The following is a 24398-nucleotide window of genomic DNA, read 5'->3' on the forward strand; positions in this document are numbered from 1 at the left end:
TTATTTGATAAAAAAATACAGTAAAACGGTAAAATTTTGAAATATTATGACTATTTCAAATAACTATTTTCTATTTCAATATATTTATTGAATCATTTATTCCGGTGATGCAAATGGCTGAATTTTCAGCATCATTATTCCAGTCTTCAGTGTCACATGATCCTTCAGAGATCATTCTAATATGCTGATTTGGTGAAACATTTCTTATTATTATCAATGTTGAAATCAGTTGTTTTTGTAGAAACCATAATATTCAATTCAATTCACATTTATTTGTATAGCGCTTTTCACGATACATATCGTTTCAAAGCAGCTTTACAGAGAATGCATGTCAACATTACAATTTAGAGAATGCAGTTAGTTAATAATGTAATAATTTAGGCAATTAATTTACAATCACTGTTAGCAGTTTAATTGAAGCTAGAAGCAATGAGCTCCTGGAAATAATCAATTACATATTAACAATAATTAGGATATATAGAAATTTTGGGAATGTGCAAGTTGATCCAGATGTTGCGTCATCTGAAGTCCTCGCAGGAGTTGGCGCCGTCTCTTCATTTCAAAAGAACAGCATTCATTTGAAATATAAATCTTTTGTAATATCATAAATGTCTTTAATAACTTTGTTCAGCAAGGACACATTGATAATCTAAAAAAAAGAGATTTTTTTATACGTTTTTAAAATAAATTTTCAAAGCGTTTGTGTGATGTCTCGGCTCTTTAATGTCTAATTCAGACCTCATATGGATGGTTGCGTATAATGGAAGATTTCTTTGACATTCAAATTCCAGTACTTACCTTGAGTTTGACGTTCACAATAAGAAAGATATTAAAAAACTCAAGCTCATAAAAGCTTTTAAAGAGTACCGAGAAGACTAATAGACTACCAGCTATTCATAGAATGCTTCAGAAAGAAATTTATAACTAAAAATATGTCAGAATGATAAAGACTATTGCAAAAATTCTTCTGAGAACCACCAAGCCTTACAGAAAATCAGTTACGCGATGACCTTGCTGACTCAAATGTACTGTATGTTGAATTCGACAAGAGTTTTGAAGGCTATTTCTCATGCTTCATATCTAACATCTACAAGAGTTTATTAAAGGTGCCCTCGAATGAAAAATTGAATTTATCTTGGCATAGTTAAATAACAAGAGTTCAGTACATGGAAATGACATACAGTGAGTCTCAAACTCCATTGTTTCCTCCTTCTTGTATAAATCTCATTTGTTTAAAAGACCTCCGAAGAACAGGCGAATCTCAACATAACACCGACTGTTACGTAACAGTCGGGGTGTACGCCCCCAATATTTGCATATGCCAGCCCATGTTCCCAACATTATAAAAGGCATTAGACAAGGGCAGCCAGTATTAACGTCTGGAGCAGCACAGTCGAATGATCAGACTAGGTAAGCAAGCAAGGACAATAGCGAAAAATGGCAGATGGAGCAATAATAACTGACATGATCCATGATATCATGATATTTTTAGTGATATTTGTAAACTGTCTTTCTAAATGTTTCGTTAGCATGTTGCTAATGTACTGTTAAATGTGGTTAAAGTTCCTATCGTTTCTTACTGTATTCACGGAGACAAGAGCCGTCACTATTTTCATTTTTAAACACTTGCAGTCTGTATAATTCATAAACACAACTTCATTCTTTATAAATCTCTCCAACAGTGTAGCATTAGCCGTTAGCCACGGAGCACTATCAAACTCATTCAAAATCAGAAGTAAACAATATAACAGTATATAATACTCACATAATCCGATGCATGCATGCCGCATGCATGACGAACACTTTGTAAAGATCCATTCTGAGGGTTATATTAGCTGTGTGAACTTTGTTAAGGCACTGTTCAAGGCAAGCGCGAGCTCTGTGGGCGGAGAGCACGGGATTTAAAGGGGCCACAGCATAAAATCGGCGCGTTTATAATGATGCCCCAAAATAGGCAGTTAAAAAAAATTAATTTAAAAAAATCTATGGGGTATTTTGAGCTGAAACTTCACAGACACATTCAGGGGACACCTTAGACTTATATTACATCTTTTAAAAACATAATCTAGGGCACCTTTAACAAGATGGTTCTTGAGATCCATCAAAAATGCACTGAAAATGATTTACTTCAATGTAATGTGTGCTTTAATGCAGAACAATACAAGTTCATGGTATATTGTTTTATTTCATGTTCTCAACATGGTCACAGTTATAGTTAAACATCAATAGGGTCTCGTCATCTACTTAGAAACAGAATGCATATTAAAACCATAGTTCTCCTCTCCTCATTTGGAAGTAAAAAAAAGAAGAAAAAAACAGAAATGTATGTTTGAGTGGACGCACATGAAAGGCGGTGAGAGTCATGTAACAGTCGGCTTATTAAAGAAGATCCTATGACAAATTCAAATAAGTACATTTGGTAGCAGAAGCAGTGTCATGTTAATATGAGTCTCTTCAAGGTGGAAAAGGACTACACCGTCAATGCGATGGCTGAGCGAAAAACAAAAAAGTATAATACAGTCTATGTACACAGCCATCCAGAAACCCCCTACACTTACACTTTCCCTTTATCATCCATATTAGATTTCTATATATGATATGCATTTTTTTTCTAATTTCTCACATTGGTTTTATGATATATATATATATACAGCGACAGGCTTTTTATAGAAGTGTAATGATCTTTTCAGGGAGTAAACAAGTGATACACATGCCGAGAAGTGGCACAGAATAAAATGCAACAGCAAGCCAACAAACAAAACAGAAACAAACAATAAAACCAATCGAACAAACAAAAATGAGAAAGAGCATAATAAAAAGAAAGCACAATTCTTCATTTTTAAATAAGCTCACATTTCAACCAGAGGTGCTAGGCATCAGCTGCATGCAAAGCTTTGTGATGTTTTGACTTGACCGTCCAGTACTATACAGTACAAAGCTGAAGCACCACAATACATTTACAAATACACTGCACTGAAATCCATAAAAACATTCAACTCAGAAGGTGAAAAAACCTAAAAAAAAAATAAAATAAAAAAAAACATATAAAAAGACTCAGTTCTCTGAATTTACGCTCAGAAATGGCTTCGGGTGATCGCATTCATACACAGAGACGGTCTGATTAATGTTGTGTTGTACAAATTACTGGCCTCAGTGCATCTTGGGAACAAGCCAGGTGTTATGAAGTCTGATAATGACATAGACACGGATTTATTATCCATTATCCGTAAGCTTTTATTACTACACTGACGTGCCCTTGCGGCTAATATTTTCGTTTATAAACTATTGGATGATCAGTGTTTGATTTTTAAGCCCTGATAAACAAACGGATGTCTCCTAATTGATTCTATTTCGGTACGAAACAGGATAAAGACATTTCGAATGAAGAGAAGTCTACAGATTTTAATATGTTCATCATCATCATCATCATCATCATCACTCATTTAACAACGGTCAACTGTAACACTGATAATATCTCTGGAAATATGCAATATCTAGAGAATCTTTTGTACAATATACATGCAAGAGTACTTTAGTTGACATTCCTGACAGTATGTTGCAGGTAAAACAGAGACGAGGGAGAAGAAGTTGTCGATGTGGGCGAGAAACAATATGGGGTCAGATGTATATGTTGTTAGAAATATGATATAACAAAAACAAACCAACCAACCAACCAACCAATTGGTTGAAATTCTGAATTTACAAAACCGAAACATACATATTGCACATGATTAGTTTAAAAAAAAACAAACAAACAAAATTAGAAAAAAGAGAAACAATGCACAGCAAATGTCGTAAATGCTGACACTGGTTTTCAGTTGTGATTTCTGTACATTAAGTGAGTATTTACAAAGACAAGTGCTGTTCAGAAGCTCTGTGCTTGAGTTAAAAGAGCGTCGACACACAAACGAATACATCGAATCACAGCTCTGTCACCATTTACCTACTTACAGTATAAAACAAGTCAAAAAGTGAACCGAGAGAGGGGATATGCGTGAAAAAAAAACATGTCCAAATCCGTTCTGAGTGAGAACACATCCATCCGACCCACTGCTACATATTATATGCAGTTTACATTACGTTAGATTACATTACATTAGCTGTGTTTCTGAGCAAGTGAAAGGCATTCTCACAGGAGGACAGAAGAATATGTATCAAATCTACTTCATTTCCACACAGAAGAGGGCACACGCTCAGCCTGCTGAGAAAAATCTACATCTCTGCACAAACTAAGCTCTGAAATACGGGGAGAGAATGGATCAGCTTTTAAGTGCAGCCTGCTTTCCTCCGACACTACCGCTAATGTTAGACGTCAAAATAGCCTTTTCATCGCAACCGGCTTTACCATAAACATCTTCAAATGTACATTTGTTTCATATTGTTTTATTCATCACTAAAAAAATAGTTAAAAAAATAAAACCATGTTGCAGCAGTGGCCGGGACCGACAAGTCGAGGCCGTGGAGGATCCGTCAGTGTTCCCCCCCCCCTTCCCACAATCCCTGTGATTGGTTAGCGCTACGTAGATCCCAAAGGAGGTGGAACAGACACAAGCCGGAGATTCCGGGAGAATCTTCCAACTCCAAGGCAACCAATAATTTCCACGTTGTTCAATTGGCCACCTACTGAGTTCAGTATCAGTGAAAACTAGTAACTCCTACGTCGTGAGTACACAGAGAATACTGAGATTTTAATCTGAGGCTTCGGATCGTCTTTGTTCTATACCAATAATAACAATAGTTGCTAATATTATTATTATTATTATTATTTTACAAAATACTATATGCACGACATACACAAAGCAAATCTTTTTTCTTTTCTTTTTTCACTGCTTTTTAATAATTGGCACGTTATAGTCCCCTAACTATATCACAGAAATGTGTGGTCTACAGCTACATTAAATACTGGAACACCACTCGTTGTGACTGACTTCGACAGGCCGATCTCTCAAACCGTTCTTCTAGCAAAAACATAGTTTCTGCAAACTAATAAGCAGGCTATTTGTTAATGCATTTAGGTAATTAAGTACAAGAAAACAGTTGCCACGGTCTTTTGAGCATGCTTTTGCTTCACCGCCAAAGTCGAGAGGGTTGAAAGTCTCTAAAATGGAGCAGCAGCAGCAGCAGCAGCAGCTTTGTCTGGGGCTCTACAGCTTGAGCAATGACTGGTAAGAACTGATGATTTGAGTTCTAGCCGCCCCAGAAGGCCGGTGCTACACATTGTGGCTCCCTTTTCTCTGAGGAAACGGGATGAGTTGAAACGTGAGTCAAAGGTGCCCTTTTGTTCATGTCCCAGTAGGCAGCAACAATCCGTTGCACGTTACAATCTAAACAGAGGCCCAACGGTCACCCTGCCAAAAACGGTCCCGTTCTGAGGAGAGAGTTTATGGAAAGGCTCAAACCACAGTGCTGATGCCGCTGTGTTTGGGCTTGGTGCTGCCGGCCGCCGGAGGAGGAGCCGGAGGCTGGCTGTGGTGGTGAGGCGCATGCTGGGAGTGGGAGGGGTGCGACGGGTGCGGCCCGTGGCCGTGGGGACCGTGCGAGTGGCTGTGAGAGGAAGAGGGGCCGGGCGGGGGTGGTACTGGTGGGGCGGGTGTTGAATGTGCGCCGGGGGTGGTAGTGATGGTGGTGGTGGTACGGAGGGGGATTCTGCATGTGGCAAAACTGAGCGTGGTGGGGGTGCATCTGGGCTTGGGTCTCGGTGATGGTGACGCCGTCGCGGGCCGTGTGGTGCAGGTTGGTAGGGTGCGGGGTGTGAGAGATGAGTGTCGGGTGAGCGGGGTGGGAGGACTGGGGAGGCAGAGAGGGCGACTTGCCCCGCTTGGTGCCGAATAGGGAGCCAAGGAGAGAGGAGGAGTTGGGGATGGACTGCTGGCGGGAGGGGCAGTCGCGGCTGGAAGGGGCTCGGCGCCGTATGTGGGGGCTGCTAATGATGGACCCCTGCAGGAGGACGAGGGAGAGAGAAGAACGGAGAAGTTAAACACAAGACGTGTACAGCATGCTCAATGAGTCAAGAGCACAGTTCCATTTATTAATATTCCGCATTCTGAATTTTTAAATGTGTAATTATCAGGGTTGGGAACCAATCCATTTTTCCATTTAAAAGAAATAAACAAACAAACACCACCAATGATTTTCATGTTAACGGTTCTAGAACGTTCATATCTTTGGACCAGCATAGTCCAGTTCATTAACAAATGACTCTTATAAGCCAGTTCATTTTAATAAATCATTAAAATGACTCACAAATGAGTTCTGGACTCATGAGGTATTGGTTTTAATCAGTGTAATGGCTCACTCGCTAAATAAATCGATTTGATTCTTGAACTGAAGTCATTACTTTTGTCATGCCCAAATCAAGAAGAACCACAAACTGTTACTGTGACGCTTAAATCAATGGAGATGTAGACAAGTTGTGCAATGTGTAAAGACACGTTCAAAACAGAGCTTTGACATAATAAATTGTACTTTAATTATTCATAAAAAGTATTAAAATGTAACTAAAAACATTTATTGAAAAAAAGGACCAAATTTTGATTGTTATTGCAATCAATAAGGAAATTGAACCATCCAGTAGAATCAGATTCAAAATAAGTGTAATTCAGTTGAATTCTTAATGATTCCCATCCCTAGTAATTAAATATTTAATATATTTAAAAGTCATAGAACATAAATACACAACAGTTCAAACGTTTGGGGTCTGTAAGATGTTTTAAATGCTTTCAAGTCTCTTATGCTCACCAAGGCTGAATTTATTTGACCAAAAATAAAGTAAAAACAGTTATTTTGTGAAATATTATTACAATTTTAAATAACCGTTTTATACATTTTAAAATGTAATTTGTTTCTGTGATTTGTTCAAAGCTGAATTTTCAGCATCATTACTCCTACAACGTGGATTCCTTCAGAAATCATTCTAATATGCTGATTTGGTTCTCAAGAAACATTTCTTCTTATTATTATTATTTCTTATTATTATCAAAGGAACAGCATTTATTTGAAATAGGAATCTATAACATTACAATTGTCTTTACGGTCACTTTTAATGCGTTCATGCATCATACTGACCCCACATTTTTGAAAGGTACTGTAATACTGAACAGAAAGTTAATAACCCAAATAGTATCACATAAAAAGTACTGTAAAAAAAACATTCCTTTTATGACAGTAATAATAAAACAAGGACCCAGCACTCGAGCAATGCATCGTGACCATCCATCAGCAATTAATGCATTTATAAAAGACTGAAGCAGATCCCTGAAAGCCATGCATTACATGCAAAAGCTGGAACAGGCAAGATTGAGTTAGTCAGCATTTAGTGATGTTAAAGCGAGCATATGGGTTTTCCTGCATTCTAGGATTGGCTGTCAATCAAACTGGCACACAAGATAACCTATACGGACAAAATGGATGTCAATCCGAATTCAGTTTATTAAAGCATCACCTTTGCTATACTCCCTCGTGTTTGTTATGCTTATCTGCACACAGATGGGAAACTATTTCGAGGCATTCCGAGAGGTAAAAGGTGCTTAGGCCAGAAGAGGAAGAGGTCAGGTGGTTGGAGGTCGGTGAGGAAATAAAGACTTTGCACGTTTTGAAGTGCTCTAACGCAACACTATTGTTCACTTGCAGCGGCCAAGTGAAACATGCCATCAGGAATCAAATCAAAACAATTTACAAAGTAAAAAGACACACGCAGCCCACTGTACGTGACATGGGATGTTTGCATTAGTTGAGTCATGCTGACTAAGTTGGACCGTGGAGATGTTATGATATGTGATGTGAGCCACGGGGGCAGAATTCCCCGTCATTCCACATAAGCTCCACAGGAACAGGCAGCTAATGCATGCAGGGTGGCCTACTTAGTCCAAAAACAACACCACACACATACAGATAGTTGAAACTACTGAGCAAAGAAGCAACCAAAAAGAAAAAAGATGGTAGAAAGACCAGAGAAAGAAAGAAATAAAGCAAAGTTGCAGTTTCAAAATGCAACACTGTCACACAGAATAGCGGCCTGTTGTAGGTTCTTGCATCCTATATCACGGTACTTACTTCCATATTGCTGTCTAGAGATCCTGCACTGCTGCGGCGCCCCCGCTTGCCTGAGCGAGACATGCAATATGATAGATTAGAGCACGCTCGAACAGTCAGATATATAGAGGCGCATGTAGAAGCGTATATATCCTGCCTGCCTACAGGGGCGCTATTGAGACATGAAGCAAGCAGCCGTAGTCTGAAAAGGGAGGAAGGGTAGAGCCAGGTGGGTTGGGAGCTTTTAAAGGGCCAAAGGATGAGGGTATACTGGTCCTAACATCAATAAGCATAGAGCTACATCTTCAACAAGTGTCTTAAGCAAACTGGGCTTTGGATGACTACGAGCAAACTGAAGATCCCTACTAGGGCTGCACGATATATCAAATTAAAATTGATATCGCTAAATATCGCTTACTATGATTGTCAAATAGCACAGACTGCTATGTAATTAAATAAATATATGCGCTAACGGCTTCAGAGCGGCACTACTCGTCTACGGGCGTGAAGCCCATGATACAGAGCTTCACCAGACCAGAATTCAGTTGAATGGAATAAAAGCTTGATGGTTTAATGATAAAAAAAAAGAAGAAATTAAGATATAAATATTAGTATTAGAAATTTACTACAAAATATAATAAACATTTTTTTTATTAAATAATCAATTTCTTATTTTAAAGTAACAATATTACAATATATTTCTTATTTTGTTTAATATGTTATTTAATAATAATCTCAATAAAAACCCAATTATTTATACTGAATTGGTCAAAAACAGTGGGAATGTGCGCTATGCAAACTCAAGTGGAGATATATATTTTTTTATACCAAGTATTTTTTATACCAAGTAAACCCAAGTGTGAAATAAATAAATAAATAAATAGCTTGCACTAAAAAAATGTCTTGCAATCCCCAACAAAATCATCCCACTCACTCTAAAATAATCAATTTGCATAAAATATAAATATCGCAATGTCAATTTTTTTCCAATATTGTGCAGCCCTAATCCCTACACTAGATCACAAAAGCAACTGAACAAAAAAAGCCAAAAAAAAATATATATATATTCATTATCATTTTTGATGTATGGTCAAATACAAATGTGGCAGCTCAAACCGGCAGTATGAAACAATCGTCAATCTGAAATAAGTATTGAATGACTGAATGACAATGTTAGCAGAGTTATCAACTGCTATACACATAGATTCTTCTTAATCCCATTTTATACAAGATACTACACACATTTTCAGTGCTGTACAGGATTGTTGGGAGTAGGATATTCATAGCTTTGCCAGACATCTCTCGGGTTCATGTGTGTAGTGTCTCCTGCCATCAGTCTCATCGACCAGCTCGGTCGAGTTCAGTTCACACTTACGGAGTGTGACTACGCTGTGAACTGATTGTTCTAACAGAGAAGGCATGTGAGGACACACTTCACACTATCCATTTTTTTCCCCCTGTGTAGTGACTGCCATGTTTAGGGCTCAAAACCATCTGCTAAATAGGGTGAGAAGATATCACAGCTCACGAATTGTGTGAAGGTTCAATTACAGAGTGGGAAAAACTAATGTGGAGGATAATATTTGTCAGGATGCATCTAGCTACATTAGCCATGGTGAAGGACATTCATAACAGGGCTGGGTGATACAGGTTACTATTATTTTTATTATTATTAATATATTTTTCAGCATTTAATTTTTATTTATTTATTTTATATATATATATATATATATATATATATATATATATATATATATATATATACATATATACAGTATACAATTTTTTAATTTTTTAATTTTTATTATTATTAATATATTTTCCATCATTTTATTTCTTTATTTAATATAATAAATATTATAATTGAATTATATATATATATATATATATATATATATATATATATATATATATATATATATTTTTTTTTTTTTCCAATCACAGGAGCCATCAATTTATCCAAGCAGCAATGGAGATATAAAAAGTTTAATGTAAAACATAAATACAGTAAAAAATCTGTGTTATTTTAGTATTATTTATATACTATTATAGTATGTATAATAGCTTTTATTTTTATTTTCAGTTTTCATTTACGGTTTAGTAATTTTAGTATGCCAACTTCAACTTATTTCTGTTATTTTCCAAGGCAACATTTCAAAATTTTTGTTTTTCATCTATTATTTATATTTTACTTCAATTACTGAAAACAATTTTTTAATAATTTTGGATTTAGTTTTAGTAAAAACACTGGTAAAAATCTAAAAGAAATAATAAATAATGGTAAATAATCAAAGAATGCTTTCATATACTGAATACTGATTTTCACTAGAAAAGGACCACGAAACTAGTCAAAATGACAAAGTCTTTAGAATACCTAATAGTCAAATAAGAACACATTAAACAAATCAAATTATAAATTTTAAATTGGCAATAAAATCCTTGAATACTGTGAATATTTTATATATCACCCAGCTATAATTGATAAATAATTGAGGCTACACTAATGCTTGTGGACAAACACCAACTTAGAAGCAAGCATTCAGCGATCTACTTTGGCAAGAGGTGAAGTATTGTTTGGACAAGACTGCACAAAATAATCGGAGGTTGTGACAGATAAAGCCAGAAGCACATCATGTCGTGGATCTGTACACTCACCTGCATCCGAAAGGTCACGTAAGGAGCTGCTGAGGGCACTTCTCTTGAGGCCTTCACCTATGGCGTAACTGTCATCTAGACTGGTGCGACTCAGATTGCCATTTCCTGTCTCTTTCTTCAGCCCTGAGCTCTGGGAAATGCTGGGTCGCACCACACCTTTTTGCTTCTCCAGTTCAGCTGGAAAAAAACCACCACATCAACTTCACCGATCATGTCATTTCACGTCGTTACGTCAATGCACTGAACATTAGACAGGGTTTGTAGTGCAAGTTATTTGAAAAAAACAAAGCCCATATAACTTTCTTTTGTGGACTATCCTGGTCACTCTTTCCAACATAATGAAAATGAATGAGAACCGCTTACATTCTATTCTGTACTTCTCCATCTCCTGCACCTCTGCGATGGACTCCCGCAGGTCATCTGTGAACTTCTTGCGGTCTTGCGGGTTGGGGGCGTTGAAGTTAATGAGAACCTTGATGTCTGCGCCTGGAAGAGCTGAAGTGAGACGCACTCCATTGGGGTAATCTGAAAAGCAGCAGCGGGAGAGGAATATTTACAGACTGGCGGATCATGACAGCACTCAGACGTGCCCTTTTCAGAGGGACACACTAATCGATATTCTCACATTTCACAATCGCATATGACAAAGATTTTAATCTTTTTGTGGGAGAATAAATCGTAATGCACAATACTTTGAGAATTAATTTGTTTTCAATCAAGTATTTCATAACCTTTAACACCTGTTTCTTGTTTTCCTGTGTAGTGAAAAGCCTGGTTTTTACTTGACACGCCAGCACGAAACAATCAAACTGTATTAAACATGGTCCGGAAAGGGTAATATGGGGTCAAAAGGGCTTTGACCCTTCACTTACACTGGTTTTCAAACAGAAGCACCTGCATCCCGTATAGAGAGAAGGACTGCCTGAAGCTGTACGTCACCGAATTCTTCTTCTTCTGGAAAATCTTAGTGACCTGAATCAAAAGCATGTCACATTAGGACCTCATCTGTTCCTAATTATCTTCTCTTCAAGCCTCCGGAAAAGCTGAGTAACACTTTCTGACTGTCTTTTAGACACATGATGTACACTTACTGACCTAGAATTAGACTAAATATGTCTTGCTGACCATTACACCATCATAACAACAAGAACATAACAACATAACAAAAGACGCTATGATGTAAGACTGTTCTGTCTCATTTTTTTCCTGTTGTTATGTGTTCTGTTTTGCATCATGGGCTATGATGTGTGTAATGTGGTTTTTCTTACCACCAAAAGGTCATTGAACAGGAAGATCTCTCTCTGGTGGAGACCCAACTTCTGAGGTTTGTTAGGGTCCGGCACTTCGAACAGCCTGCAGTAACATACCAGTCTGCGATGTGGTAGAGACAGCACCTGTATGTGGGCCACAAATATCGATTAGCCTGAACCTGGTCCATAAACGAGAGCCTAGACATATTCAAAATATCATTAATATCAAGTATTGCTGCATTATATAGTGCGTAGGTATATACAGTATGCACGTTTATACTTCAAAAACTGACCAGAAGGAGTGCAAAAAAAAAAACTAAACTAAAATAAATCATTATTTTTTCAATCATTTTTTTGTAACTGTAGTTATCAGACTTAAATTGCTGAATGACATTAATAGAATAAAAACAGTGAACATTATACTTACACATCCAAGGCCATGGTGCAGAGACCCGATCTGAAAAGAGAAAAATGAGACAGATGAGTAAGAATCATAGCGAGAAGACTGAGGGGAGGCTTGAAGGTCAAACAGTGGTCTCTCTCTCTCGTTATCAAGACCCCCCTCCGTCTACCTGTCAGATGTGAGCTGTGCTGTATGAATGGGGTGAGAAGGGAGGTTAATGAGGAGCCAAACTGCTGCTGCTTGAAACTGTGACAGGAAGTCTCGGCCCATTTTGAGAAACCTAATTACAGCACCCGGGATGCGGCGTCTGCAGGCAGGGGTCTCGGGCACAGCAGCCTTCTATCTGAGCTCCACAGGAGATCTCCATTATGTCCTCTTCAAAGATATGTGGAAGATACACCAGGGAGAAGGTTTTCCTGGCAACTAAGCCATGCGTGCCATTTCCATTAAAGCTTAAATGTTAATTATTTCAGCTCTGAAAACCCACAGTGCCTCCAAATTCAACTGTGTGCCAGGCACTCAGTAATGTAATGAAGATGCAACAGCTTCAGTTAGTTTAGCTTTGGAAGAGAGCGGCATCTTGTGTGGATTAAATAACAACGCTACCTGAATGCTTTTCTTAAGCTAACTCCATCGAGATGTACACGGCAAAATCCCCAGAGTTAAATCAACTCTGCTCAGATTACATATAGTCCCTCTCTATATAGTGTTAAAGCAACACTGAAGCAGAGTTAATTCGATAATTAAGTGATTAATTAAGTTATGATTGAGCATTAGTGATGAACACCTGCTGTTAACAAGCAGAATCACGAAGAGAAACACAATAATTACAAATGACTTCCAGACACAGTCTTAGATTGAATAAACTGAAGATAAAAGACATTAAATCTCTCAAGATCTGATAAAACAACTCCACAAACAGCATATTATTATTTTAACTCTATGTAGAGAGGGACCATATGTTCTCTGAGCAGAGTTGATTTAACTCTGGGGATTTTGCTGTGTACATCTATGAAGGTAACAGACTTTAGTCAGGGTAGATGCAGACACATTACACAAGGACACATTAAATTGATCAAAATTGATAGTAAAGACTTTTATAAGATTACAGAAGATTTCAAATAAATGCTGTTCTTTTCAACTTTCTATTAATCAAAGAATACTAAAAAACATATTAAGTATTATATTTTTCCACAATAATATTAAGCAGCACAACTGTTGTCAACATTGATAATAATTAGAAATATTTCTTGAGCACCAAATCAGCATATTAGATTTCTGAAGAATCATATGGCACTGAAGACTGGAGTAAATTCAGCTTTGACATCACAAATATAAATTACATTTTAAAATATATTAAAATTAAAAACTGTTATTTTAAACTGTAATAATATTTCACAATTTTATAATCAGGGCTTGACATCAACATTTCCTCAAAGTCAATTTTGGCAAAAAACTGCCATATAGATATTTTTTTTAATATTATCTCATAATTTGGCAGCAGGTATATTAGGCTTCTGTCACTTTAAGACCTGACGCACAGATCCATTATACCTTATACACATGCATTTTCTTCCTCAACTGTTTACTTTAAGTTAAAACATGACTGACTGTGTTTACGTGAATACTCGCCAAGACCGGCATTTTGACATTATATTGTGTGTATTTGACTGTTTAAGCGCAACAAGCAGTGAAAAAGAGTGCAATTTAGTACTAAGAGGCAGTACAAAATCTGTAAAATTGTGTGCAATACGCGCAATCCCACGGCAAAATTCAAGCCCTGTAACACCAACAATATTCATCCGGATCAAATAAAGCAAGTGAGTGAGGGGAGGCGGGTCTGTCAGAGTCATGAGAGGGGTCCTTATGCTGATTTCATTTGCATCACATTAAATGTTTCCTTAAATTTTTATGGTTGTAACTCGCTGTACCACATGAAAAGGTGCTTGAGTTCAAAGCAGGTGAACTGTCAGTAGATTTAATCTTTAGGTAACTCTGAAGGCCTCTGTGGAGAAGCAAATCCCATTTATCACTGTAGAACATCACGCAACCCTCACCACATGACTTACATGCACGCAGACACCACAGTCAGACACCGTGAAGGTCTTGAGATAAGTATTAGATCTGTCATAAAGAAGAACATCTTGTAGATAAAGAATCTTCTCAGAGACCTCTTGAGGATAAAAAAAAGCATTTACAAATGGTAACTGACAGAACGATAAAACCTATAGATCTATCTACGCTGCATAGAGTGGCAAAAGCATACAAACACACAATAGGTGAGGGAAGGAACATGTTTAACCAAAGGCCTTGGATCATTTCACACCCGCGGACCATGACTGGAATCGATAAAGAGTCATTTCTAGAACTGGGGTCAATGTAAGTTCACAACATGATTGATAGAGATGGACTGTTCCAGTAATGAAGACACTGCAAGTTACTTTGGATAGAAGTGTGAAAGACAAAAGCGACAATGACACTCACCGGCTTCTTGCCAACAATGAGTTTCTCCACCTTCTGCACCTGGGACACATGGTCTTCATTTGTCTTAAGCTCTCGTTTCCGGATTCGCTCATAGATGCCCACCAACATCTCTCGAGGGATGTCCTCTCCATCGTCCACCCCTGTGCACGGGAAACGCAAACAAAAGAGAAAGCCCATGGATAATTAGGGCACGTAAGATGATTTACGGAAATTTTAGGAAAGAATTCGAAATGTAGGTTAAGCAGGACATGAATATATATCGAAGTTAAAGGTGAATCTCTGTTTGCTTTGCTCCAATTATTATGCAAGGTTGTGACAGGAAAGATGTCATTGCTATCCCAATGAGGCCATTAATCAGTGTAAAGCACATGCATTAAGCTTAATTAGAGCACATTTGAATATTAATTATTTTTAGTAAAACAAAAACCTCTGAATGACTCTGAAGGGGAATTTATGGATGAAAGAGTTTCAGTTTGCAATGAAAAAACGTTAACGTGAATCTTACCGCGAAGGTTCTTTACAAAGTCCTCCAGTTTCATCTTCCTCTCTGGCTTCACGTTTGGGCTGTACATGTCCGTGTTGAGGAGTATAATGGCAAACGCCAAGATGAAGATGGTATCTGGGTTCCTAAACTGACGCACCACCCCCGGGTTGCAGATGCAGTAGCGCTGACTGAATGGAAATAAAAAACAACAAATGAACAAAGTGAAACAAATTAATATGAGATACCGCTTCTACAGAATCAATATCTGCTCTGGTGAGTAATTGGTTCTAGATGCACTCGTATGACAAGAAAATGGTAAAACTGCCACCTTGTTAAAGAGCTATGTTCATTTAGATAACACCTGAATGGACTTTAAATTGTTCGTTCGGAAAGAATATGTCTGGCTGCAAGGGTTTAGCCATAACAATATTTTTTGAAGGTCTGAGGGTGGTGAACAGGCAACCGTCGGAGTGAACTTCGTACACGTTGTAAGCTGGTGTGATCGCTCAAATAACAGACGGTCCTTGAGATCCGATCGAACAATGTTCTCTGAGGACTGAGGGAGTGTTTTATGCTTTTGTTTTGGTGCAATCTAATGAATGCCAAGAAAACAAACTAGAGACTCTCCTTGCTTCTTATTGGCTATAAACAAAGTTTAACTGGACACTAATTGGGCCATTTTTATTGTGCATTCACCACGTTTCTCATAAAGGGGCAGTTCACACCAAAATGAAAACTCTCTCATTATTTATTTACCCTCATGTCAGTCCAAAACCATATGACATTTCTATACGGAGCACAAAAGGTGAATATCCTGGCCATTATTTTCAATAAAATGAACATTAATGATGAGGTTGTCAAGCTCCAAAAAAATGTCAAAAAAAGCCTCATTAAAGTATCATAAAAGTGGTTCATATGACTCATAGGCTATATTCCAAGTCTTCTAAACATTTGTGACCAACATTTGTGTCATTATGCAATGAAAATCTTGATTTCCACACTATCTCTTTTGGTTTCAATACAAAATATTATTTTGATTGTGAATCATTGGTCTGAATGAGTCATTAACAAATCAAATGGATCTAATTATACCATTTTGGAATGAGAGTGTTTTTATTTTTGGGTGAACTATCCCTTTAATTATGTTTTTTTGTAACACATTAAAAAAATCAATGAAATTGTTTTTCACCTGAAGGCTTCAATGAGTCGTTCCACCTTCTGTGCCTCTCCCTGCACCCGGATATGCGCCTGGAATTTTCTCAAGGCTTCATCTAGCTCCATTCCAGAGAAATCCATCTCATCTACCACACAGCTGGAAAAAAGATAATGAACAGTGTATTCAAAGGACCGCCACATTCTTTCCTGCACTGTAGTATATCCATGATGGTGTATTCAATAATGGTTTGGAAAATATCTGGAAAAAATTACATTGTACTCCATGCATTGTATTAATTATTATCATGGCACACATGAAGATATTTTAAACTGAGAGTGGTCTCTGCTGTTAGTCAAAGAAAAAAAAAAAAAAAAGAGTCAAATTTAGTATTTCAGATAAAAGCAAGCTCTATCAGTCTCTAAATCACAATCGTTGGGCATACAAAGCAATCGGAGTGACATTTTGCTCCAGGGATACTCAGAGTGCATTTGATCTGACATGATGTCTAGATTTACTGATTTCAAGGAAGTGCCTTTTAAAAAAAGTGCTGTCAGACTGAGCTGAACACAGACTGCATGCCTTTATCTGTCCCCATTATCTTGACTGTTACTTTCAAACTGAAAAGGGAGGATGAGTTAACTTAAGAGTGAAAATGAGTTGATTCATTCTCAGGCACACGGTGTCAGAAAAGTACTTCATGAACCCAGACACCTCAGTCAATATATGCAGTATAAAGCAGAGAAAGAGTCCATATATCATCCCTCTCTCACATTTTAATCCCAACAGAGGTTTGGCTGGAATAATCATTTGTCATGCGCGCACTAATTTCACAGGGTCACTAACAATTACAGCAAATGGTTGTGGTTACAATGAAAACGAACCAGTTTCAAAGACAATAGAACGTGATGTTTTCCACCTTTGATCCTAAATGCACTCATTTTAAAAAGAGGACACTAAATGGTTGTGGGTACAATTGTAAAGAGCCAGTTTCTGAGACAATGGACTATGATGTCTTCTACCTTTGATCCCACATGCGCTCAAAGCCACAAAAGCTTGGAAGGCTTAGACATGGTGCTCAGTTTGTCTCAGGAGGGAACACAAATTCATACAGGCTCCAGTGATATTGGCTTTAACTAATTAATTCTTTTGTGGCGAGGATAGTGAATGATAATGAAAAGCAAAATTACAAAGGAGCATCATATAATAAATGATTATCATGATGGATAATTTGTTTTTTGTGCATTTAGGTAAAAAATGGTTATGCACATGGAAATTACTGTATATATATATATATATATATATATATATATATATATATATATATATATATATATATATAAATAAAAAGAATCACCCAAAGTGAAATATACTACAAAGAGAAGTTATTTCAAATTGAAATAACTTGTCTTTGTAGTATATTTCACTTTGGGTGATTCTTTTTTAATACAATATACCCAATTAACCCAGTTAAATTTGCTGAACATACTCAAGAACATCTCTGTTGAACTGTTTCTGCCTGTTGCCCAGGAACTCGCCAATCATCTGTCGACTCAGCCCTTTTCTCTGTAACAGGAAATGGGCAACTCCCACAGGTGTGTCTGGGACAAATCCTCGCTCAATCAGGTATTGGATGCCCTTTTCAGGTTTCCTAGAGACAACAAAAGAAGATCAAGAGTTTGAACAGTGCATTTGGTCCCAATGTGTGACTAAGCAGCTCTCAGATCAAGTATGTTCTTGTGACTGAACCGTTACCACACAAGATTAAAAGGAACTTAATGGCCCAGTGCAAAGACAGGCAAATCCACAATCATCTAAGATTAGAGGCCCCTTAAAACAAAGCTTTAAATGAACAAACACAAACACATACTGGAACAAAAACATGCACGGTCCCAGCACTTTCAAGCAAGCACCTTAATCCATTCAATAAAAAATGAAATCTGATTTGAAATACCTCATGATTGCAAAATAAATGATCAAACATAATCCCTACACTATTGTAAGAAGCTTAAAAAGAATTCAACTTGTTTGTCTTTCTTAAGTACAAAGAGTTAGATGGTAAACTGTGGTTATGAGGGCGGTGTGCTTTTTTGATCAGCAGCCCAACTAAACTAATAGTGTTCTCATCACAGTTCTAATTGCTTGATCGCTAATCAAATTTAGAGCGCGGAGTGGTAATCAAACAGACAGCACAACATGCATTCACACAGGCACGCACTGAATAAATAAATGATCCAAAATTATAATGAATGTCTGGAAAAGGAAAACACATGACTATTGTGCACTGTATGCTTGGTTTAGATGATAATTGAAAAAACATTAGCTCCCGGCATTGCTTGCACACTCAGATCTTTCACAGCTATTAACACAGCTCCGATTGGTGCTAATGAAAATCATTACTCGATGCAACTGAAACATGACACTCCAAACCAGTGTATGCAAGTGGCGTGGGAATGAGGAGCATCATATTTGTATGGCTGCAGCTCAAACAGTAGAGCATGGCCATATTCAATAGACATCTGTCAAATGCATAAATGTAATGTTTACAGTTTACAAAATGTGTAACATATAATACAATAGCGTGACAGCTACAGTTCACATAATGTAATGTGCTAACAAACTCTTAAATGTGTCAGAAATACAAGATAAATTTATGAAATATTGTAATAAAGAAGGAAAGGTAAACGTGAGTGTAGACATGACTAAAAAATACTATCAAATGCAATCAAATGTTGGGTAATGCGTCATTATCTCTTAAATGAAGTGCAAATGTCATTGTGTATTGCTCTCATTATTGTAAGGAAATTAGTTAAGGTGTGGTTACAATGCAGGCAAAATGAATTAAGCTCAACAGGAATCCACATAATCAAGAATTTTGCTTGAGGGACATGTGAGGCAGTAATATGAATATGAATATAGTATTATGAATATTGTAATGAATATAGTAATATGAAGCTTCTTGGTTAGGAAGCGATCATGTTAGTATGCTGTGATCATGCTGTTTCGCTACACTATTGATAATGGACAATGGACCTGCTTTGTCTGCAAAATTTATCCAAAGTTTTGCAAATGTGACTGTGCCTTTACAGTAACTGGGTGCAAGTTTAGATTAAAGCAAGTAATGGAAAACCAGGAGTGGATTTGGAGCAGATGGCTATCACCAGACCAAGCTCAATTTAAAATTGAACATTGGTCTGGGGAGTCTGTATGTATTCTCTGCTGCACAAGAGGTGTGATCAATGAGCATTATTCACACAATTGGATAGTCCTTCAACCAATCAGATCAACGAACCGGGTGACATACTTTGCAGAGCGACGCGAAAACACCAGACAGGTTTAGTTTGTATTGGTTTGTAGCATTGATCTGCGGTTTGAAGAAGCAGCAATGGCATCGAGCAATTTTTACAGGTTGTGCAAAAAACAAACAAAAAAAAAAACATGAAAGTGAGTGGTATTTACACCCACTCGAGCAATTTATTTGTCATTCAGCATCATTCAGCATCGTCGAGAGGTTAAAAGGAATTGGATTGACGGTCGTGCTTGCCATCGCTTCTCTATCGTCATCGTGTTATACCCGCCAATAGCAAGCAAGGTGGATAAGCCAGTCTGTGATTGGTTCCCGCAAAAGTGTAACAGAAGCAGTAAAAATGAATGTACAGGTTTTCCAGAGTGAGTTGCTGGGCGAAATCAAACGCCGGCAGATCAGGCTGGGGTTACCCAGTCTAGATGTTTTGCACAAGGTGGGTAAACTGTTGTCTCTCCACTCCACTCACATACTCTTTTCCCAACTACCTTTCTACAACCAAAAGCATGCATTCATATACTTCACCTACTTGTTGAAAAGGTTCAGGCCGATGCGATAGTGCCTCTTGCGGATGATATCATTGCTGAACGCTGGTGAGTCCCAACTGTTGCGTGTTTCCTTATGATAGGTCTGCTTGCTGAGGGTCTGCTCTCGAAGACTATCCCTGGATGAAGACTCTGAACTGCAGTTGATGGTATCATTGGAATTGGAAGTGCTGTTGATGCTGTCGTTATCCCCGTCAGAGAAGTCGGACTCGGATTTGCTCTGCCGGTTGGCGGTGCCATTGATTGCCAGGTGGCTTTCCAGCTGCCGCGGCCGATGACGAGGAGCGTCGTCATCTCTCGCCGGTCCCCGTGGTGGGAGCGCGTGGGAGGGGATGTGTTTTGGGCTGCCCTGCTGGCTGGCGATGCCCCGATCGTAAGCGTTCTGTCTTTTGAGCGAGCTTCGGTCAGAGCGGTCGCTCAGCTCAACTGAGCTATCGCTGGGAGGTTCGATAGTGAGCAGGGGAAGGTGGTCTATTCTCAATCTCTGCTCTTGACACTCCAGAGATGGGGTGCTGCGGCAGCTAGTGTCTGTGTCGCCCTTTTCATCTTTATGAGCTAGAGACCAGTAGTCCTGTGAGTTCAAAGAACGTAGACGAAGATCTGACTCCGTGCTAGAGGGTCTTTCAACTGATTGTGATAAAGGAAGAGGAGGAGAGAGCTCTTCCTCATCTATATAAAGTGTCACATCACTGTAGGACGCTGTCATCTCATCTCGCTTCCGGTGGTCACTGCTGTGGGAAGGCTTGACCTGGTAGGCAACCTCTTGCTCTATGTCTGGATGAACTCTGGTTGACTCTGGCTGTCCCTCATCTCCATGTAGGCTGCGACAGTTCAGAGCATCATCTATCGACTCTGCCAACGACTTCACTTGTCGAGAGAAAACGTCCTCCAACTCTGTAATGGCGTCTGTGAAATCGCTCTGGACCGCTGGAGACTTCATGTTGGCGGGGACCATTTCCCCTCGCTCCGATTGCACCAAGGCTCCTAGTTTAGAACCATCGTCGGTAAGAGACACCTGCTTCCCCTCAAAATAGGAACTATGGACTTTTTCAGGTCCTTCAAACGAAAACTGCATTCTCATATTGGACAAAACTATGCGTCTGGACATGCGGTTCTCCGACATAGAACTCCTGAGGCGCTCAAAGTTCTTATTCATCTGATATTGTCGGAAGGCAGTCTGGATCGTGCGAGCAGCATGTCGGGTTATAAAACGCCCTCCATACTTGCGCTCCAGCATCTCCACCTGTGGAAACAAGCAAAGATCACCACTTTTAGTGATAGTAGCAAACCCACATGTGCAAATGTCCCTCCTTCTTTAGTTTAATTTTGTTGTAGATGGGACTTAAATAACATTTTGACCTCCTCCCATGACACAACATGACTTGACCAAACCTCAAGCCAAAAATGGTAAGCCACATTAATAAAAAAGACAAATAAATGCCACACATGGTACTGACTAATAAAGCTAGGATATTTTGCCAGGTAGGATGAACAAAACTCACCATTTCATCCCTTTTAAAGGTATTGAGGACTGAAAAACGCCTTTAGCATGGTACCTAAGAAACCCACTCATGCTAAAGCCAGCCCAAGACCTTTTTAGCCTGAAGAATGGGCAGAACTAATCACATTTCTCAGCTCTGTGGGACCTCACACAGAGACTGTGGGCAGCACGCCTCTGGATAGTACCACAACGTCGTCACCCTGAATACGAATCACTCTCTCTGCATGCAGTGAGTTACGATTCTCTTCTCCCAAATCCTAAAAGGTTCTCATTGATCTCATATCAGGCTTTGGGTGTATTAAATTACATCATATGAAAGACATGCAGTCACCACAAGCAACTTGAAGGAATTAATGTTCTCCCAACTACAATAAACCAGATTTATTTAGACAGTCCTTTGAGAGGAAGTGCATTAAGTATAAGATGAAGCCACAAAACCTCAATCACACTCCCTCTGCACCAAAAAGTCTCATCGCAATGTGAATACAAATAGTCAGTGGAGAATTTATGGTTTCTTGGTAGCCTTCCAGTTAAAGATCCTGAAGAACTCTACCTGTTTGTCTTGGAGGTCGGTGGAGAGTTCATAGCTCTCAGACAGTGATCGGGAGCGTTTGATGGCCTCCTCCTCTGCCTGCTTGCGTAGGATCGACTGGGAATGCTGGAGTTTAGGTCGCCGTGGGCGCTGCCGTACCTCGTGAACGTACAGTGGAGGGCCGTCGAAGTGCTCGCCACTGATGATGGCACTGCGGCTCACCGGCCCTCGTAAGTAACCACCACTGTTCTCTAGAGAGGGGCCCGCCTCACTACCCGGAGCCTCACCTTCCACACTGTACAGGGAAACAGAAGTAAATCATAAGTTCATATTGTTTGTTAGAGGAGACAAAAAAGAGCATAAACAGTTCGGATTGTCAATTGATTGAGGCATACCAGCAGGGATTTGGATTTTGAATCAATTCAATTCTCATTAAGATTCAACGAGTCAGTTGTTCGAGAATCAGACTACACTTATTGTGTGGCATGTTTTTGATTTCCTAAAAAGAACAGACTCGTTTGTTTGTGAATTGTACTGTTCTGTTGCATGAAACAGAAAGATGTTTCTTGTCATTACTTCATGGTACATGGTCTGTTATGGCATACCATTCAATACAGACTGCAAATTCTGATTCATAACTATGAAGAAATATGAAGATTTAGCCAGCACTAATTGCTCTTTACAGTACATACAACACACGCAACCCTGTTTTCCCAGACACAAATCAAAGTTCGTTGTAAATCCCATTATCCACTCCCACAAGCTTACACGTGAGGTTACGAGATGAACTTTATAACTAGTGTGGAGGTATAAAAGCAAACGATTATGTTTATAGCAACACACTGTGGAATGGCGCATCTCTGTCATAATTAAAGAGCAACAAAAACACTTTCTTCAGAAAAACAATGCATACTGGACGTTCAGGAAACAGACTTCAGAAACATTAACATTACTTTTACACAATCCTTAAATTGATTAGGTTAGTGTTTACCTTAGTACTTTGGTGTAATCTTGGAGCTTCAAACTATTATAACATACAGCCTCTAGTCTATAGCATGTGTTTTAGTGCCTGAATTTCTGTAGTACTGCATACTAAGATAAAACATTCTAGCAGTCTAGTGTCAGCTGTCACATACATCATGCTTACACACCAAACGACACACTCCGGGCCATAGCGCAGAGAATCAACAGCATAACTCCTACCTGTCAACACCGTAGCAGAGGTATACCTGCTGCGGCAAATGACTTTTGTTGCTCGAGGCGATGAGTAGAAAGAGAACTGAGACACGTTCATAAACAGACAACAATCACACACTTCAACCACGCCACCTCTAATGTGATTGCTTGGAAAGGTCAAAGTACAATGAGGGTTGTTTGATTACAATGCAATATCAGTTACACCGGTGAAAGAGAGATGACAGGTATAGGTGACTTTGAAAACATGTACAATATATTGATAGATATCAGCTATATACACATCTGATCTATCAATATATTGTGCATCCCTATATTACTGAATATTATAATCTGTAATGCTTACATATTTTATTTTTAGCATTTATTTTTTATTTTTTTAATCAAAATAGTAGAGATTGATAATATCAGCCATATAATTATCAGGTTGTCTGTATCTTCCAGAATTTTAATATCACTGCATGCTTAGATAGAATTGCATTTTTAATAGAAATATTGTTCCAGGAAGACATCCTACTTGGCCTGATACAGATCTCAAAGCTAAATCTGAATTCTCTTGGTATGTTTGTTTTGCAAGTTTACTGCTTCTCATCCCTACACTCCTTGTACATCCTTGCATCAGCTAAGTGCCAGCAGATTAACTTTCTAGATTAAGCGCTCTTCTTTTAATTAAATGAATTAGTGTGCAGTCGAGCACCCAGTATTACAGAGATGAGAACACTGACAGTCAGATTGATTGAATTTGTTCATCTTGTATAGTGGGAAGTGACCGAGGTGTGGATATATGTAAGTCAGAGCATTTGCCTCTGTTTGCAGGCGTTTGCAATCTTGGATAAGACAATACGAGAGCTTGGTGTAGTTT

The 24398-nt window shown here is 38.4% G+C and overlaps 1 protein-coding gene across 1 annotated transcript in view; it reads right to left on the reverse strand.

The window, feature by feature from the left end:
- Window positions 1–2165: 2165 nt before the first annotated feature.
- The window catches only part of iqsec1b (IQ motif and Sec7 domain ArfGEF 1b), a 32468-nt gene continuing 10235 nt past the window's right edge, over window positions 2166–24398 (reverse strand). Inside the window, 15 exon segments of the mRNA XM_048173224.1 lie at window positions 2166–5572; window positions 5575–5610; window positions 5613–5937; window positions 8053–8102; window positions 10687–10863; window positions 11050–11211; window positions 11559–11658; window positions 11955–12080; window positions 12364–12393; window positions 14824–14963; window positions 15329–15495; window positions 16497–16619; window positions 17950–18111; window positions 20294–21552; window positions 22364–22637. Of these exon segments, the coding sequence (XP_048029181.1) occupies window positions 5394–5572; window positions 5575–5610; window positions 5613–5937; window positions 8053–8102; window positions 10687–10863; window positions 11050–11211; window positions 11559–11658; window positions 11955–12080; window positions 12364–12393; window positions 14824–14963; window positions 15329–15495; window positions 16497–16619; window positions 17950–18111; window positions 20294–21552; window positions 22364–22637 (3310 nt within the window). The 3' untranslated portion in view covers window positions 2166–5393.

The sequence above is a fragment of the Megalobrama amblycephala genome, linkage group LG21 (genome assembly GCF_018812025.1).
Source record: "Megalobrama amblycephala isolate DHTTF-2021 linkage group LG21, ASM1881202v1, whole genome shotgun sequence".
Classification (NCBI taxonomy): Eukaryota; Metazoa; Chordata; class Actinopteri; order Cypriniformes; family Xenocyprididae; genus Megalobrama; species Megalobrama amblycephala.